Here is a 19,306-nt window from a genome sequence, read left to right on the forward strand (position 1 = left end):
ACATACACAAAATCTTGGATGTAGTCTCCAGTACCATAAATTCTTAACGTTTTAGTATCAGGAAGTAATTGATGTGATGGTCAGCCGTGAATTTTGTGTAGTCAAGGCTGGCAGGCAAGGGAGAGAACCCAGTTGAGTAGAGGCACTTGCCACCACTCCCGGCAGCCTGAGTTCCGTCCCTGGGACCCTCATAGTTGAAGGACAGAATCCCTCAAGTTGTCCTCTGTCCTCCACAGATAATAAATATACCGGTGTAAAAAAAATTACAGCTAGAAATAGTGGTGTGCTATTCATTGCATTTTATATTTGTACGTCTTTGGTTTTCCATAGTAAAAATGTCTCAGACGTACCATCTAACTATATCTCTATTAGTGTTTTAATTGGGCATTTAAAGGATTTGTTATTAGATACCTTGAAGGATAAGTAAAGTACCTTTATGTCATACATTTACAGAGCCCTGGAGATGCTTATCACAAAAAGCCAGCCCCCAGAAAAAGTTTGCTGTGTTAATTCCACGCGTTGTATGTTTTTCTCAGTGCTTGAAGCACTTAACATGGACAAAATGATGTCGGCCATTTCCTGTTGGATGGAAAACCCAGGACACTCCGCAGGACCAGCAGCAGCCTTGGAGAGTGCGCAAGGCGTTCCCATTTTAATTGTCGAAGGGTTCCTGCTCTTTAATTATAAGTAAGCCTCCCCACTCCAGTACCAACCGGAAGGGATGTGGGGGTGGAGGGAGGATGCAGGGGTGGAGGGAGGAGAGCCCTGTGAACTGCGTGTGCTGTTATCTTAGGCCACTGGACACCATATGGAGCAGAAGCTATTTTCTGACCGTTCCATATGAAGAGTGTAAGAGGAGGAGGAGGTACGTCTAGAAACCATTCAAACCATGAAATACAGGGGAAATGGGAAAGGTGGCATTATTGAACAAGCCTTAATATGAAAGCCAAACATTTTTATGTAATCGCTTGTCTGATGTGTAGTATCTTCTCTAAGAAAAGGGCCCACCTTCAACCCTGTCACCCTCCACCCTGTCACCTTCCACCCTGTCACCTCCCAGCCTGTCACCTTCCAGCCTGTCACCTCCCAGCCTGTCACCTTCCAGCCTGTCACCTTCCAGCCTGTCACCTCCCAGCCTGTCACCTTCCAGCCTGTCACCTCCCAGCCTGTCATCTTCCAGCCTGTCACCTTCCAGCCTGTCAGCTCCTTCCTCCTCACCCTTCACACCATATTCTGCTGTAGCTGCAGAGAACAGCAGCTAGACAGAGGGTAAGCCACCCTGTGAATACCTCGCTCCTTGCTTCTTCCTGTACCTGTCCCATACTTCTTTTATAAAACACACGAGGCAGAGAAAAGGTAATGGTGAGGGCCAATGAGTTACAGGCTCGTGGTTTGGATTACAGAACAACGCCCATTTTGCTGCCCTTCTAACCTTGGTTGAGTCTAAAACGAGTTGTCTGGAGTCCTCTTTACCTTTAACCTGAACACAGCTTCTGCATTATCTTGACCGATGATCCGTTTACTTTGTTGATCATAACTTTGATTCAACACCATGTTTCCTGCGTGTTCTTCCAGTACAAGAGTATATGAGCCTCCAGACCCTCCAGGGTACTTTGATGGCCATGTGTGGCCCATGTACCTAAAGCATAGACAAGAAATGAATGACATCACCTGGGAGATTGGTAAGTACCCCTCCCCCTCCCTTTGGGGAGGGCGAGGGGGCTTTTACTTCCCATTTACACCAAAGCACAGGAAAGATTACTTGGAAACCATGTTTTTGAGTTTTGAAGAGGTGCTCAGGCACTCCCCGGCTTCCCCACTTCTACAGCTGGTTCTTGCTGGTTTCTTTTTCAAATGGTGGCTTTTGTCAAGCTCTCAGATTCCAAATGGCATTCACTGAACCGTCCTTGTCTGAACGTTGCCCGTGGCGATGGAAGGTAAGCATGGAAGATGCAGTCTCTACTCTCATCCAGCTGAGCCATCACCAGGAAACTGTATTAAAAACGCGAGCTTCAGCTGGGCAGTGGTGGCGCACGCCTTGAATCCCAGCACTTGGAAGGCAGAGGCAGGTGGATCTCCATGAGGCTCTGTAGACCAGGTTTCTCTTATAGTCTCGGCTGTCCTGGACTTGCTTTGTAGGGCAGGCTGGGCTTGAAGTCACAGAAATCTGCCTGCCTCTGCCTCCTGAGTGCTCCGGTTATAGGCATGCGCCACCATGCCCAGCTGATCCTTTTTTTTTTTTTAACGCAGGTAACTTCTTTTTGTCCACAAGTTCTCATGTGAGTTTTACTAAAAATATGTAGCTTCTGGTCTCTGTAGCGTGTGATAGAGTCCAGGCTGACACATAGTTTGAAAGCGTCACAGATGATCTCAGTTGAGGAACTGTTCCTCTCTGGGCCTCCTGACATGCTGTGGTGTGACAGTCAGGCACCATGGACAAACCAAAGATACTGTCCCACTTCTAGCTTAATGAACCAATGAGGTAAGTAGAGTTGCAGACAGGAGCGTGGGGACTCAAAGACAATTGCATCACCAAAAGCCCATCTCACCATAGTGCCGCCTCATAAATGTGACATTTCTGGAGCCAGCTGTCTGTACGACCTTCTGGCTGCTGTGGGCATAAGAGGGTCTTCTGTCCCCAGCAGTTACTGCTAATGCAACCCCAAGAAGGGACCCTGTGAATGGAACAGTCAGGAGCTTGATGAGGCAGGAAGTTCACTTTGCAGTCTCCTCCCTCTAGGAGGAATGTTGCAATGCAGAGGAAATAGATACACAATAGATACACAGTGGGTGCCATAAGCACAACACATAACCTCTCTCTCTTTTCATTCCTTCCTTCCCGAGGTCATAGTTCTGGGTTCTCTGGTGAACGCTATTGGTGTTTTAAAGAAATTCCAAAGTCTTCTTTACTAATATTTGAACTGCTGTTTCTCACTTTTCAGTTTACCTAGATGGAACAAGGTCTGAAGAGGACCTCTTTTCTCAAGTGTATGAAGATGTCAAGCAAGAATTGGAGAAACAAAACGGTAAATATCATCCTATCAAATCATTTGGTGGAGGAGAAAGAACCTTGACAACAGCTCATTATATTCCGTTCATGGTGCACAACAAGAAGGGAGACACTGCATTCATTCATCTTTGCTTAGCAATTAACTCTCAGACTGTCAGTGCCCCTCTAGAGCGTGATCGTTTTGTTGGTCAGATAGTTTTAGGCTTAGAAATACTTATCCTTGTTAGTCTCTTAATGGCTTATATGTTATTTAAATTCATGGCAGGAGGCTGACACAATGGGCTTGAAATGCTGGTGTTAGTATATCTGGAATTCCCCCTTTGCTTTGTTTTTTATGTTTTATATTTTTTATAAAGTTCTGTTTTACCAACTGAAAGTTGTAGAACACTACCTAAATCTGACTCTAATGAAAAGAAAATCCAGAGGTGGCAATAGCTTTAGGCTTTTATTTTTCAGCTGGAGTAAGAAGATAGACTAGTGTCCTAGGGGTCCCACTACAATTCTGTTTGACTTTATTTTAAAATCAGGTTCACTCTACCAACAGATGTGATCATCTGCTATTAGCACCCCATGTAAAATGGTAGCTTACCCTTTCCAAGATTGCCTTCAGTGGATAAACTGGGGGTCTAGGTGTTCCTGTGTTATCTTTAATACTTCTTAGATGTAAAATTGTTTGTTTTATACAGGCTTGTTTTTGTGGTGCTAGGGATTAAACCCAGACCCTCATGAATATGCTGAGCATCACTAGCCTATATACCCAGCCTTCAACAGGTTTCGTTTTGTTTTGTTTGTTTGTTTGTTTGGGTTTCTTGTTTGTTTTGTTTTTTGTTTTTGTTTTTGTTTTTGTTTTTTTGAGATAGGGTTTCTCTGTGTAGCCTTGTCTGTCCTCAACTTGCTTTGTAGACCAGGCTGGCCTCGAAGTCACAGTGATCCGCCTGCCTCTCCCTCCCAAGTGCTGGGATTAAAGGCGTGCGCCACCACCACCTGGCAACAATTTTTTAAAAAATAATTATCCTTAACTCAGCTGAAGTGACATAGGGAAGATTTTTTGCATGATCACATGACTTCTAGACTTATCACTATGTCCAGAGAGTTTGCATCCTGCGATTGGCCATAACTTAATCATGTACTCCATCAGGGTTGAGGTAGGTGAGGAGTGTTGACATCAAGGCTATCAAGTTTCTCTTCTGGATCACAGATAGAGGTAAAATAATGATAACAGAAATATTAGAAGAGATAAAACTTGGAAGCAGATTCATTTTTCCTGCCTCTAGGATTTATAGTAGTCTTCCATTGCACAAATAAATTACTGTGTTATTTATAGTAATCCATCACCTTTCTGAGTTCTTCCAGCGAGGAGGAATCTGAGCATAGCCAGCCCTAGCTGAGCCTCAGCGAGCCAAGGTGGCCTTTCCGATGTGTCAAATGTTGACTCCTCAGGCTTTTTCACTTTGTACAACTCTGTTCCGAAAATCCTTCATTATAAGAATATGGAGTCATAATCAGAACAATGTAATAAAACTGATAGGTAGATATAAAAAAGATTGGGGTTTAATTATTGCAACCATAAATAACCCAGGACCATAAAGCTATAAGTGTAGTGCAGTCCTAATTCAAACATGAAGCTGGAAGCAAAATGTAACCATTACCTAGTCTTACTGCAACAAAGCAATCTAGCCACCAGGAACATCCAAGCTCCTTTTAAAAGCTTTTGTTTTTTGTTTCATTATAAAAATCATTATTGGTTCTAAACAATCTTTATGGAAAAGCAAAGAGAAGACATCATAACTGTGTTCATATGAGTCCCTATCTTACAGGATGTTGTGAGCACACTGGGTAACCAGCCATGCTGATTGGTGGTTTTCAGTATTCTGTGTTTGTGCTGCTTTGTAGGGGTCATTATATAACAAAGTTATGTGTCACTGTCATTAGAAGATCAAAGGATGAGTTCTTTCTTTATACACCAGAGTGAAATCTAAAACTTAGAATTGATATTTTAGTGTAGAACCAAGATGTTCCATCGCCAATACCAGATGGAAAAATAAGAAATGGGAAAAAATGAAAGTTTTACTATCAAATATTTGTATTTTCCTACATTGAATTTGAAATATAATTTTTACTTAGCAAATAATATTTCTGTAACTATCTGGCTTAATAGCTCCGGTTCACATAACATCATTTAGCAATTTGCTAATTGTTTTAGATACTCCCTGCTGTTACTACAGTGTTAACGGTGATACGTAGTGCCCCTACCCCTGCAAAAAACATCTGTATGTGTTGGAGTGTGTCTTAGTTAGGGTTACTATTACTATGATGAAACACGATGACCAAAAGCTATTTGGGAAGGAAAGGATTTATTTCACTGTCACACATAACAATTCATCATCAAAAGCAGTGAAGACGGGAACTCCTCACACAGGGCAGGAACCTGGAGACAGGAGCAGAAGTAGTGGCCAAGGATGTGTGCTGCTCACTGCCTTGCTCATCATGGCTTGCTCAGCCTGCCAAGGACTTACAGAACTCAGGACCACTAGCATAAGAGTGGCCCCATCCACAATGGGCTGGAGCTTCTCCCATCAACCACTAATTAAGAAAATGCCCTGCATCCTGCAGTCCAATCTTATAGAGACATTCTTCAATTGAGGTTTATCTCCTTTCAGATAATTCCAGCTTCTGTCAAGTTGACTTAAAACTAGTCAGCAAACAGTGCTTGCCTAATATACATGCCTAGCAAACCCAGGGTGTGTGTGTGTGTGTGTGTGTGTGTGTGTGTGTGTGTGTGTGTGTGTGTCTCTCACACACACACACACACACACACACACATCCTGTGCATACTGTTGGTTTTCTCTTCGAATTACATTCTTGCAATAAGTTCTCAGAAGCAGTACTTCTTTCGTCAGAGAGCTCAAGTCATTTTTACATTTTACTTATTTCACCAATTAAATACTGCAGAGAAAAGCTGTGTTTTCTCTGACAGAACTGAATAATGAGAATGTGTCAGGTTTTTTTTCTCGAACTTCTGAACAATTCAGCTAAGCTTTCTTCAGTCAAGACAGTGGGTTGAAGGTTGTGATACTTCTCCCCACATGCAGACAACACTCAAGGACAAGAGCTATTCTGCAGCCAGCTGCCCTCTGGTGCACTACAGGTCGTCAAGGGCTTTCTTTCCCGGCAGCCAAGTATCTATGCCAATGGCAAATGATGTTGGGCATCTGGCCTTACTATTTTTCATTCACTGATGATTATGAGCATATGTATGATGTACTTCGTCGTTTCCGTCACTCATAACCCTCTCCTGTCACCCTCCCACTCCCACTGAACCCCCTCTTCCCATTACATCCACCTCTTACTTTCATGTCTTTTTGCTATGCTGGCTTTGGTCGTTAATTTGTTTCGTTACTGTTGTTATTGTCTGTAGCCCACTGAGTTTAATTAGGATTGTGTGAGTGTTGGTAGGTCCCAGAGCATAAACAACCTAACAGTGGCTCCATCACTGAAGAAAACCCTTCTCTCAGGCACAGTTAACTGCACATAGTTCCTCAGGAGGAGTGGGGTTCTAGGGGCTCCTCCCTATCGTGACACAGTTTAGTGGGCCCCGTCTTGGGCAGGTCTTGTGCATGAAATCACAGCTACAGAGAGTTCACTGGTACAACAGCCATTTCCAACCCCAGAGTTAGTGTTTCACACTCCTCCACATATTCCAGCTCTCCGAGCCCTCCTGCCCCCTCTCCTACAGTGTCCTTTGAGCCTTAGGAGGCAGGGTAGTGATATGTGTGCCCTATTTATAGCTGCGCACTCAACAGTCACTTACTCTCAGCAGCAGTTATGAGTCTTCATTGACTGTGGCAGGTGTCTAATTTTTTAAGATATGCTTAAATTCATATACAGGGGGAGGAGGTCCCCCTCAGGCACAGTCATAGGAGAGGGGAGTAAGGGGAAAATGGGAGGGAGGGAGGAATGGGAGGATACAAGGGATGGGATAACAATTGAGATGTAATATGAACAAATTAATAAAATATATTTTAAAAAATGAAAAAAATAGATATGCTTAAATTTTGATGTAAGGATTAAAATAACAGGGTTTGGATTTGATGTGGTTCTTTGTGGAGAAAGCAGACTTTTTGCCTCTAAAATCCTTCTAATCTTAGTATTCCTGGGTTTACAGTTTTTGGTGTGAAGATCTAATCAAATAAGATTAGCAGTTCTCATATTTTTCTCTTTGTTTCTAAGGCTTGTGAGTAACACCGCAGAGATGGAATGCAGTGAGCCTTCCTGGGATGGATTGGGGAACTTGAAGGGAAATGCCGAAGACACTAACTGGGATGCAGATGGCCTGCAGGACAGTCGGTCACAGTTCATTTTTGTCACGCTTTTCACAACATACAGAGCAGCGTGTGCCCGTGCCTTTGGACAGGACCCTCTCATGAATGCAAGAATGGCTTGCTCTCCCTCTGCAGAAGGCACAGCACAGCTCATGCGCAAAGGCTCATTCCTCTGTAAGAATGAAGGTCAAATGTTCCTGACTAGTACCTAGCATAAGAAAAACATTGCTGTCTAGGCCAACAATGTGTATTGTGCTCTGTGTGTTTCTGCATTTGTGTGTGTAGTTGTATGTCCAATTTTGTATGTATATTTGGGTATATATACATACACTCAGACTCTATGAGGTGAACCTTGCACACTACACAACATGGTTTTTATCCAGTTTTCATTTTGTTTGTATTGATTATAATATGTAATTTGAAAATTGCTGCTGTCTGCCATCTCACAGTAATACGCCCCTCCTGCAACCAGTGGCATTGTGCAAAGTAGTGATCTCAGGTGACTTAAACCAGCAGGGTACTGGGTGCTTGGAGATAGGTTTTCTTCTGTATGTCCATTACTGTGTGTCTCTATGAGATTTTTATATCCATAGAAGGATTTGGTATGTTTCTGACACTAGCACTCTGAATTACAAAATCACATAGTTTCTTCAATCATATGTAAAACCAGAGCCTTTCTTTGAAAAGTACAAATGGGGGATAGGAATTGGGTAATTTTTTAATGCCTCTGTCAATGTGGGAATTAAAATTATGTAACATGTAGAGCAGTCCTAATTCAAATATGAAGTTTGTTTATTAATAATAAAATAGATTGCCCATGATCTTCTCAACTCATATAAAATATATTGTTATATTACCTCATTTGGTCAGTTGACATTATTTCTTTTCTTTCTTTCTTTTTTTGTTTTGTTGGTTTTTGGGGGGTTTTTTGTTGTTGTTTTTTGTTGTTGTTATTGTTTTAAGACAGGGTTTCTCTGTGTAGCCTTGGCTATCCTAGACTTGTTTTATAGACCAGGCTGGCCTCAAACTCACAGGGATCTACCTGCTTCTGCCTCCCAAGTGCTGGGATTAAAGGCATGCCCCACACACCCAACTATTTCTTTATTTCTAACACTCATTGATAACACTCTTGTGCACAATAGAATAAATACAAAACACAAACAAAACCTAGCCTCAAATTAGTGGCCAGACTGTTTAAAGTCCTGATTTTAATTATCATTGATTAAAGGGTGAGTTTCAAAATCCCCACTGTGGCCTTCGAGGCCTTCTCTGATCTAGGTTCTTAGCCCTCAATTCCTGTCAGATCTAGGCTGCATGGTCACTTCTCAGAGCCTAGCGTCTCAGAAGAGGGAGCCATAATGGTAAGTTCATGCCAGCCTCATCCATTACCTTGGAACATTGCCACAGGACACAGCGAGGACATTTTAGCAAGAAAGAATGGTGGAGTAGAAACTGAAAATGTCTGCCACAGCTTCTGTCTGCTTCCCCTCCCCAGTCAAGATGCTGTCAAAACTGAGGAGTTGACATCTGTGCTGTTATCATAGTAGATTTTTGTTGGTTTGGCGATGAAAATGTAATGTATTTTTGTTTGTGTGTTGAGACAGTTGCTGACCTGGCTATCATTATATAGACCAGGCTGGCCTCAGATTCATAGAGAGCCACCCTCCTCTGCCTCCTAAGTGCTGGGCTTAAAGGCGTGTGCCATCATACCCTCCTGTAACATGCATTTTTATTGTACATTTTGTATACATGATTTTGTCCAAACTTCCTTTTAAGAATTTCTCCGATGTCCCCATCACCACAAAGGTATGTCTCTGCTTAATATAGAGTCACTATACTGAACTTTTTGCGCTGTTTCAGCATTTGAATAAGTAAGAGAAGGGTTACCTTATGAAGGAGTGAACTGAGGAAACTAAACAACAGATATTAAAAAGGGAAACATTAAGCCAGGCCGATGGCACACATCTTTGATCCCAGCACCTGGGGAGGCAGAGGCAGGCAGATCTCTTGTCAGTTCAAGGCCACCTGGTATACAAATTGAGTCCAGGACAGCCAGGGCTACACAAAGAAACCCAGGATCCAAAAACAAAAAACAACAGAAACAAACAAAAACAAAACAAAACAACAACAACAACAAAAAAACCCGAAAGAGAAAAATGAAAACATTGTCCTAAGTCTGAAAAACCTACCATCTTTTATTTACTGATACCAGTAAAAACTAAGTCAGGAATTTAAAATTAAAAAGTGCTTTGCTTCTGTATGTACTGATAAATACTGCAGTTGCCCTTTAACAGTTTGTGATCATACTGAAGAAAGATACAGGAAGCAAGTGTCTGTTCTTTGTACCGACAAGGAGCAAGTCTGCTGAAGTCTGCACTTTCTCAACCCCTTTAGGATGTGCAGTCTGAAGACTTGTACTCAGTATTAAACATGGCAGAAGACTGAACAGACAAGACTGGGGCTGAAGAAGTAACTCAGCCATTAAAGGCTAAGGCTTCCAAGGAGGAGTACTTGTTGCATAGGCTTGAGAGTTTGGGATCCAAGGACTCATTTTTAAAAGCCCTGGTGCAGCAGCTGGGAGACAGAGCCAAGAGAATCGCTGGGGCTCACTGGTCTGCCACTCAGACTAAACTGGTGAGCTCTGAGACCCTATCACAAAAAAATAAGGTAAAAAGCAATATAGGCAGATGCCAGTGTCAAACTCTGGCCTTTGAATACAAGTGCATATTAGTGTGCATTCATATGCACAGAAACACATGTACATATATGCAACACACACACACAAGACTAGACTTCTGTGGTAAAGATTGAGTAAAGACTACACTGAGATACACAACCTCTCCCTAGTGGATGAGATTCAGGCTTCACCTTTTTAGATACCAGCTAACTTTTTGTTGTTGTTGTTGTTGTTTTATTTTGTTTTTGTTTGTTCAATTTTTGAGTCAGGGTTTCTCTATGTAGCCCTGGCTGTTCTGGACTGGCTTTGTAGACAAGGCTGACCTCAAACTCAGAGAAAATCACCTATTTCTGCCTCCCAAGTGCTGGGATTAAAGGAGTGTGCCACCACTCCTGGCTACCAGCTAACATTTTAAGGGTATGTTTATATATTACTTAGAATCATATTAGAATACAACCATCTGCCCCAATTCTGCTTCTCGGTATGGACAGTGAAACCAGAGCTCGTGAGCTAGCCTACTCCACACAACTAGGTAATGGCAGGAGCAAGGCCAGGCCATGACCCCACAATACACCAGCATAGACACGTAGATTTTCCATGTTAGAGCAAAGAACCATAGACAGCCTGCTAAAATGTGCCACCTCTCCCTGGAAAGGAACAAAGCAAGGGCCTTGGGAAGGCAAGAGCTGCATCAGGGGAAAATGAAGCGTTCTGTTCTGGAGTTTTGAAGCCTAGTCAGGGAAGCAAGCCATCTCATGAGGTTAGCCACAGGGCAGCGCACTGTGATAAGCTCCTGGGAGCTCCAAGGTGCTTGCTGACTGACTGTGCTGACCTTGGGTTTGTGGCACAAGCTGAGCCTTCAATATGCATTCAGTGGTGCAGAGTGAGGGAAACGTAGTCAGGGGCTAAGTAGACATTGTTCACAACTTCGGTGGACGTACAGAAATTTATTAAAGTGTTTAATAGTAGCTCAGAGGTTCTAGTTGGAATGGCATGCCCTAGACAGGCAACACCACAAACTGAGTGTCACTGAAGTGAGTGTATCTGGTGTGTTTGTGCTCATAGATCCTGATGCTAAAGACGGTTAAACTGAACCTAAGAGTGGAAAAAAATCTCAGTGGGCTTTTCTTTTAAATCCTCAATCTAGCAATCTCTCTCTCTCTCTCTCTCTCTCTCTCTCTCTCTCTCTCTCTCTCTGTGTCTCTCTCGCTCTATCTATCTATCTATCTATCTATCTATCTATCTATCTCCTCTTCCTTCTCTCTTCTGTCTCACCCCTCTGCTTTCTCTCTCGTACTGCCCCTCTGTTACACACACACACACACACACACGTTCCTGAAACTTCACTTGCGCCTACCCTGTAGTATAGCTGAGAATTGTTTGGAAGATTTGCTAAACACATAGACTACCGGTCCCCACCCCCAAACTTCTGATTCTGTAGATTGCAGTAGGGTCATAGCACTGACATAACACATTTCTAGGCTTTGGTGCCATCAATAACCCAGGGAGGATCCTTTCAGCTACTGTTCCGGAGTCAGCTGATAGCAGCTGCCTACACAGAAGAGCTCACGTTGAATGTGTGTGGACACTAAAAGCCAATTATCATCTGGAGTATTGACTAGAGAAACAACAGGAGGAAAGGGTTTTGCTTTGTGTCCCTGGGGTTTCTTGAGGTTTCCTGGGGTTTCCTGGCCAGGAGCATGCAGCAATCATGGCTTCCCACAGGGTTCAGATTGTAGATACAGGGCAGGCAGCAGCCCCCAGAGGCCAGCGACTGTGGCAGAGACCTCTACAGAGGGTGGACTTGTTCAACACTCTAGAGAATGAACCTCAACAAATGTGCCAGCATGTCGTCCCCTACAGTGAGTCATGGTAGTGCCATCGCCAAGACCTGGCCATCCTTGGTGCAGAGGGAGGATGGCAGAGAAGGTTCCATGGGTGTCTGCTCAGCCCTAGGGGGTGGGGTAGTTTTATGTCTTTTTTATAGTTCTTTGTGCTTTTCACTAACCCCAATTCTTTGATTATTTTTCGTTTATATAAGTATCTACTCCTATATATGCAGTTGTGTGTGTGTTCTATTGGTTTACATTTTACCTCCTTTAAATATATAGATATATTTCAAACATTCCATGCATTTACATATTGTATATATTATCACATTTATATAAATATAGATACATTTAGAAGTAATTATTGATTTCATTATTTGGCCTTTCTGCCACTTGGTCTCTGACAAATACAATTATTAGGCACACTGATCAACTGATTATAAAAAACAGATTTGAGAAACTATGAATTTTTCCTGATTTTTTTTTTTTTTATTTGCCACTTCTTATTTCTGGGATACTATGAATACATCATTTAACTATAAAGACCAAAAAATGCGCCAAGCATGATGGCACACACCTGTAATCCCAGAACTTTGGGAGACAGAAGCAGGCAGATCTCTGTGAGTTTGAGGCCAGTCTGGTCTACAAAGCAAGTCCTGGACAGCCAAGGCTACACAGAGAAACCCTGTATCAAAAACAAAAAATAAAAAAAAACCAAAAAGGAAAAAAATGCATTTGTCTATCAGAAGTGGCCCAGACAAAGCTGAGATGCAGCTCAAAAATAAAGTGCTGCCCCCGGGGGTAACCTGGCCCATTGTGCACTGAACTGGCCTGGAGAGACTGCAGCTTAGCCAGGCACAGATGAGTGCAGTGCAGGATCTCAGTTGGCCATGAGTGCGTGGGCAATGAACACACCTGGGAACAGCTTTGAAGAATTGCTTCATGTTATTTGGGCAGGGGGTGGAGGGGTGGGGAGTGGTCAGGGTCTCTGGGGCAAGGTTTGTATTGGTCATGTACCTTTTTGGCCAAGGCAGGGGTGTTGAAAAACGCTTCATCTGCATACTTAGTGGCTGTAGGGGCAGCAGGGGGCCTGGAGTGGAGTTCAACCTTATAAGGTCAAAGGAGGAGTGAAGCCTGACAACTGCCAGGGTAAAACATTCTTACTAGGATTAATAGTGGGGGCCAGAGGGGAGGTAGCCAACTCCTGGGAGTTTCCAGGGTTGAATCTTCCTCCGTAACCCTGGGCCATTACACTCCCACAGCAGAGAACTTGCCTAGTTTACACAGTCCCTGGCCCTACCCATCAATAAACCAACCAATCAATGTGCGACAAACTGCCATCCTGTGACTCTGCACTTTCATACCCTTTCCCATCAGATATCTAGAGGATTCTCTTTCTACATCTTAGATGCTCTCCATTTGACAGTACAGCCTCTTGGAGGAAAAAAAGAGAGGCCATGTTTTTTAATCTAGTATTTCAAATTACCTTTAAAATATGGCTTGCCTTTTTAAACACAACCTACCATCCATTAGTTTAAAGATACTATGGATTTTCTTAACATTTCAAAGTGACCATGAAGAAATCGTCTGCCAAAAAAGGTCATTTCCTACAGTGACGCTGTCACAATGTACATGAAAGATTCTAAGTCTGCCTAGGGTTTAGTTCATCGCACAAGCATACAGATATTACATAGAACCTGAAATTTGACAAACATAATCCTTCTTGGGCATTTAACCGTGTCTGGATGCAGTGTCAAATGCTAGGGAGAAAAGGTGCTGCCTGGTGTGACAGCACACACACACACTGGGGTGGGGTCAGGGGGGTCAGGAGTTCAAGGCCAGCCTCAGCTACATACTGAGTTTGCAGTCAGCCTGAGATCAAACTCTCAAAAGGGAAAATTCAACAACAACAAAAAATGAAAATCAAAACCAAGCAAGCAAAATTCTGGTTTGACTGTTCCTGATGCCTGTAATCCTAGCATTTAGAAGACTAATGAAGGCGAATTGCAAGTTTCAGGCAAGCCTGGATTATGTAGCAATAGCCTTCCTACCTCAAAATCACCACAAAAGGAAGGATGGGAGGGAAGAAACATGCCCTAAAGCCTGGAAACAGGAAAAGACAGGTTTGGGGTTTTTTATTTTTGTTTTTTGTTTTTCCCTGTTCCTTAGGGGTTAGATGACTCAGCCAAAGATCATCCACTTCTCTTTTGGTACTGTTTGACTTGAGAGAATTCCAAGTCAACTATTCCTGGGTAGAATAGTTTACATCTTGTAAGTGTAGATGTTAACTTGCACAAACATTGCCAGGTTTTGTTTCCTCAGCCCTGCTCACATTTGAGGTCTTGTGTGGGTGGTGCTCTACACCCCAAAGAGTACTTACAGCCATCCCTGTCTTCTAATGCACCCCACCCCCCGCACCCCGAGTTGTAACAACTAGCATGCTTCCCACTGCCAAGATCCCCTGGGAATAAAACCACTCCCCACCTGAAAACAGCTGAATGAAGCAAAATAAATTTGGTTGGCAGAGACGCAAATTATTTTTCTAGCAGAGACAATAATCCTAAAGGCTTCAGTTTATTGCTGTATACAGGGACCAGATCTATATCAAAGTGATGCTATTCCAGAACTTTTCTTTCAGACACCACAAATACACCTCTAATTGTCTTGGAGCCGGCCTTAATATCTTGCCAGCTTATTAATATCTTAACTGGATCTTTAAGCCTTGCTTACTTTACATTCTATAAGTCATATTTTTAACTGTAGGAAAAGTAAAATACATTAATGTTTAAGTAACCGTATAATTATGACACTGTGAATGGCACAATAACTACCCAAAGTTACTCTTCTGACATTCATAGGAGACAGATTGGGAACCCAGCTTTTACGATTCAAGTAGTGACACTTGTAACCACCGTGCTGTTTTATCTTATGAGGCCAGGCCAGTCCCCAAACTCCATAGGCTCATATATTTGAATGCTTAGTCACCAGAGAGTGGCACTATCTGAAAGGATTAGTAGGATTAGGATGTGTGGCCTTGTTGGAGGAAGTGTGTCACTGGGGGTGGGCTTTGAGGTTACAAAAGGCCAAGTCAGGCCTAGTGCCTCTGTCTTCTCTCTGTGTCTGTGTCTGTGTCTGTGTCTGTGTCTGTGTCTGTGTCTGTGTCTGTGTCTCTCTGTCCCTGTCTGTCTCTGTCCGTCTGACTCTATCTCTCCTTCTGCCCCCACCCACACCACCTGCAGACCAGGATGCAGCTCTCAGCTACCGCTCCAGTGCCAGGCATGTGACCGCGTTCTCTGCCATGATGATACTGGACTAAGCCTATGATGCTGTAAACAAGGCCCAGATTGAATACCTTCCTCCGTAAGAGTTGCCTTGGTCATGGTGTGTCTTCACAGCAATAGCACAGCTTCCTGAACTCCCCTTTCAGTTGTACGAGCACCTCCTTATCTGTTCATTTTGTACACTATTAAAAGCTTCATAGTTAAAATCTAAGCACTCCTAGAGACACCTTCAAATGTTTTAATATTCTGCACTCATTATAATACCACGGAAGCCACCTGAAAGAAAAGTTACACGTGTATCTCAGGTTATTATTAGTGCATACAGTAAATCACAAATCACATGGAGAAGTAATGCTTACTTGCTGTAGTTGAAAACCATAATTTGCTTTACATTCAGATGGACTTGGACGTTAGAGTAACTAACCAGTAGGAGGCACTAATAAAGATGCTGTGTGCTGCCTGGAAATTACACTTTTCAACAAAATACTTATAGGGAGTGAGTAGAAATTGCATAGAACAGAGAAGGAAAGCCTGTGCTCACATTTCACTTGGAAGCTGGAGCACATTCCTGCTGTTGACCTCTCCAAGCCTAAGGAAACCGAATTAAGCACAACACTGACATTATTCCATTGTGCCTGACGCAACTGATTACGAGCTGATAGAAAGTATCATCAAACACCTGGCACCTGGCAAAGGCTTGCTATTATTAGATCCATCCTTCAATCCCAGCCCTCTTGACTCCTTCCTACAGACCTAAAACTGTTCTCAAGATCAAATAACGTGTTATGAAATCATCTGGGAAAGTCTATGAGGCCGTGCAAATGCTAAAGCTGTTAAAAGTTTATGAGACCGATCTAAGCCTGTCACTGTGGCTAGAGGCGAGTCCCTCATAACCCTTAGAGGTTTTAAATTTATGATTCTTTCCCTGTCAAAGCTTCTCTTGATACTCATTTTACTCAGTTTCGTTCTGTAGGAATTGAGTAGGCATGGTGAACAGCACATTTTCTTTAGGATGAGAGATGGTAAGAGGGTGGTCCTCAGCCTCTGCGAGGGGTTGTTCAGCCTGTGAGTTCTGTCCCTCCCACTCCCCAAGGGAAGCTTAACCCCAGCCATACCAATCTATGAAGCTGCTTCTGCCTTGTTCTCTTGGACCAGTCTTTCTGGAGAAAATCATCCAATCTATGTGCCAGTGCCAGTGCCAGTGCACCACCTAGAAGACTAAGCCATCTTGCCAGTGGACCCTCCAGCCCCAGTCAAGCCAGTTGTCACCCAAGATAGCTGAAGTCCAGATGATGTCTTTGCTCTAACATAAGAGACTTGAAGTGCAAGCCAACAACTTAGCCACTCCTAAAATCCTAGCCCCACCCCAACTGTAAAGAAGACTGTGTTTTGGTTGCTAAGCTTTGAGTAATTTAGCATGCAGTGAACTAATAGCGCAACCCACTCCAGACTGCTGGCTGAGAGTGCTTTGAGTTTCTGCCTCGCCCAGCCATTCTGAAGAATATATGAACAGTATTAAAATCATTTGGGATGGGTCTCGGGCATCAATATATATATATTTTAAAAGCCCTGCTAGTGATAATGGTGACGAGCCAGTTGAAACCCTCTGCTTCAGCTGGGATTGAGCTATTTACCGTAATTATACACCGCTTGCTTCAAACCAGCTAATAATCTTTCCACAATTCATTAGGAGCCTACCTTTACTTTCCCACACTAGGGAAACCAGTTTGTGTCCCTTCTAGTTCTCTAAGAGAGAGCCAAGAACGGTTAGTTTTCATTGCCTTGCAGTTACATTTCAATCTTGGCTTCACTGTTATGAGTTAAGATAGACAGGGGTGTTTGGTAGGGATGTCTCAGAAGGAGGAGCACCTTTTCCTGCCTCTCTTGTCTGTTTCCTGGACAGGCAAGCATCTGTTTGCAGCCTTGACACTAAAGCTGTTGCTGGTTTTCTTTTGTTCTGTTTTTTTTTTTTAAGATTTATTTAGGTATTATTTATACAGTATTCTTCCAGTATGTGTGCCTGCACAACAGAAGAGGGCACCAGAGCTCATTGTAGATGGTTGTGAGCCACTATGTGGTTGCTGGGAATTGAACTCAGGACCTTTGGAAGAACTGACAGTGCTCTTAACCTCTGAGCCATCTCTCCAGCCTCCTGTTAACTGGTTTTCAATCTTATTGCAAAGAACTTGACTGCCAATTGGTAACAGTCGATCCACCTAATATCCAAATTTCCTAGTAATTTCCTCAGTTCCTCTGACTTTCCACATACAGAAGTTTCCCCAAATCCTTTATCTTTACTGTAGATGTCTCATCATATTCCCACTTTGTCCACGTGACCATCACTTACCTCATCCCTTGCCTAATCAATCCCAAAGCCTCTTAATAAGCATTTCCAAGGATATCTTCTGCCAGGCAGTCTTCGCTGCAAGATTTTTGGTAACACATTGTGTGCAGTGCTTCTGGCTTAAGTAGAAGTCGGCCGTCGCTGGTACCTCACCCTCTCCTGTACTCACTGGGGAGGTGGTCACTTCTGCAGTGCAGTTGTTGAAAATGGATACCCTCTGTCTACCCATGAGAAAACCTCAAAGAAACCCAAACCACAGGCATCCCATGAAACAAACTAGTCCTCTTCCAAAGTGTCAGTGCCATGAAAAGAAACAAACAAGCAAACAAACAAACACAGACTGAGGGCCTGTCCCTAACTGGAGAACACTAAAGAGACAAGATAACTGTATACAATTTCAGACCTGGGTTAGATTTTGGAGCAGTAATGGGGAAATAGCTTGCCTGGAAATAAGCTTTGTAGCTTAGTTAGCTCTACTGCACTTGTCTCTTGTTTTGATCATTATGCTATGATCATGCCTGTGTGTCTGCATTACAGGGCACTGGGTGAATGACTGCCATTGCATGTTGAAAGTATGTAATGTGTTTCTTGATTTTTGTATGGGACCACAGTTAAGAAATTGGTTTTGTAAGAAGCCACTCGATCTTTACTAAACAGGTTTTCACATAGCCTTAGATAGATCACTTGTATTTCTTCTTTTTAAAAATTATTTTACCTGTATATGCCTGAGTGCATATAAATCAGAGAGGGCATTGGATCTCTTGTAACTGCAATTACAGACAGCTGTAAGCCACCATGTGGGTTCTGGGAACTAAATTCAGATCCTCAGGCAGAGCAGAAAGTGCTCCTAATCACTGAGCCGTCTCTCCATCCCTTGCCTGCGATTCTTATGAATAATGAGACTGCTGGGAACTCAACCTCCTGAAATAAGCCTGGCCTCTGTTCCTGTTCCCTAAAAACAAGATGCTCTTCAGCAGTTTAGCTCAGCATATGGCCCCAGGATATAAAACCCACTGGGGGGCGTCTGCTTTCCATGGTCCTCAGCTGTGATGTAGAGGACACATGCACCAATGAGACTCCAGCTTCCCTGGGCATCCTTCCTGAGCATTGGCAGGACCAGCTCATAATGGATTCCAGGATTCCACTGACCCTTGCTGCCTATCTGTACACAATGAGACTGCTTCGTGTAACTAATAGATGCACGGTTTCTGTCTCGGTAGATGCAGGGCTTGGAAACTCATCACACTTCACAGCTCTCTGCATTCTCCCAGAGCAGGCAGGCCTGTCACTTCACAGTCCCCTCAACAATAGATGGCAAAGGCACAGGAAAGGCTTTAGTGTCGCAGGAGGGAGGAGGACTGTGCTTTTTGGTTATTCTTGGACATGACCTCCTGGTGACAACATGCCCTAGCCCTCAGCTCCCACCGTTTCGTGTCTTGGCAAGATGTCCACAGGGGAAAATCATTGCAAAACGTTAAGTCAAGGAAGTCTGAAGGAAAATATTTGTAAAGAAAGTTAAAAATGTATTCTCATTCTCTCTCTCACACACACATTCTGTTCATACTGTATATATATGTATGATATCTGGTGTGTGTGTGTGTGTGTGTAATCAGAATTAGTAATGGCTAAAATTATAAGGATTTACACATAATTTCCAAACACCAGTGTTTAAGAAAAATGGGAATTAGATTTTAAAAATCTGAATTAGCAAAGAAAGAATTGGTTGGGTTGTGTCCAGAGATGGAATATACGTGGGTAGGAACAAAGATAAATTATATTTGAGCCAGGTACAGTGACGCTTGCCTTTAATCCCAGCACTCAGGAGACAGAGGCAGGCAGATAG

At 43.0% G+C, this 19,306-nt stretch overlaps 1 protein-coding gene across 1 annotated transcript in view; it reads left to right on the top strand.

Annotated features, from left to right (window-relative positions):
* The window catches only part of Nmrk1 (nicotinamide riboside kinase 1), a 30,201-nt gene that overhangs the window by 8,509 nt on the left and 2,386 nt on the right, over positions 1 to 19,306 (top strand). The window contains exons 4-7 of the mRNA XM_051146930.1: positions 537 to 687; positions 794 to 865; positions 1,576 to 1,682; positions 2,943 to 3,197. Of these exons, the coding sequence (XP_051002887.1) occupies positions 537 to 687; positions 794 to 865; positions 1,576 to 1,682; positions 2,943 to 3,197 (585 nt within the window). The remainder of the gene's footprint in view (positions 1 to 536; positions 688 to 793; positions 866 to 1,575; positions 1,683 to 2,942; positions 3,198 to 19,306) is intronic.

The sequence above is a fragment of the Acomys russatus genome, chromosome 5 (assembly GCF_903995435.1).
Source record: "Acomys russatus chromosome 5, mAcoRus1.1, whole genome shotgun sequence".
Taxonomy (NCBI): Eukaryota; Metazoa; Chordata; class Mammalia; order Rodentia; family Muridae; genus Acomys; species Acomys russatus.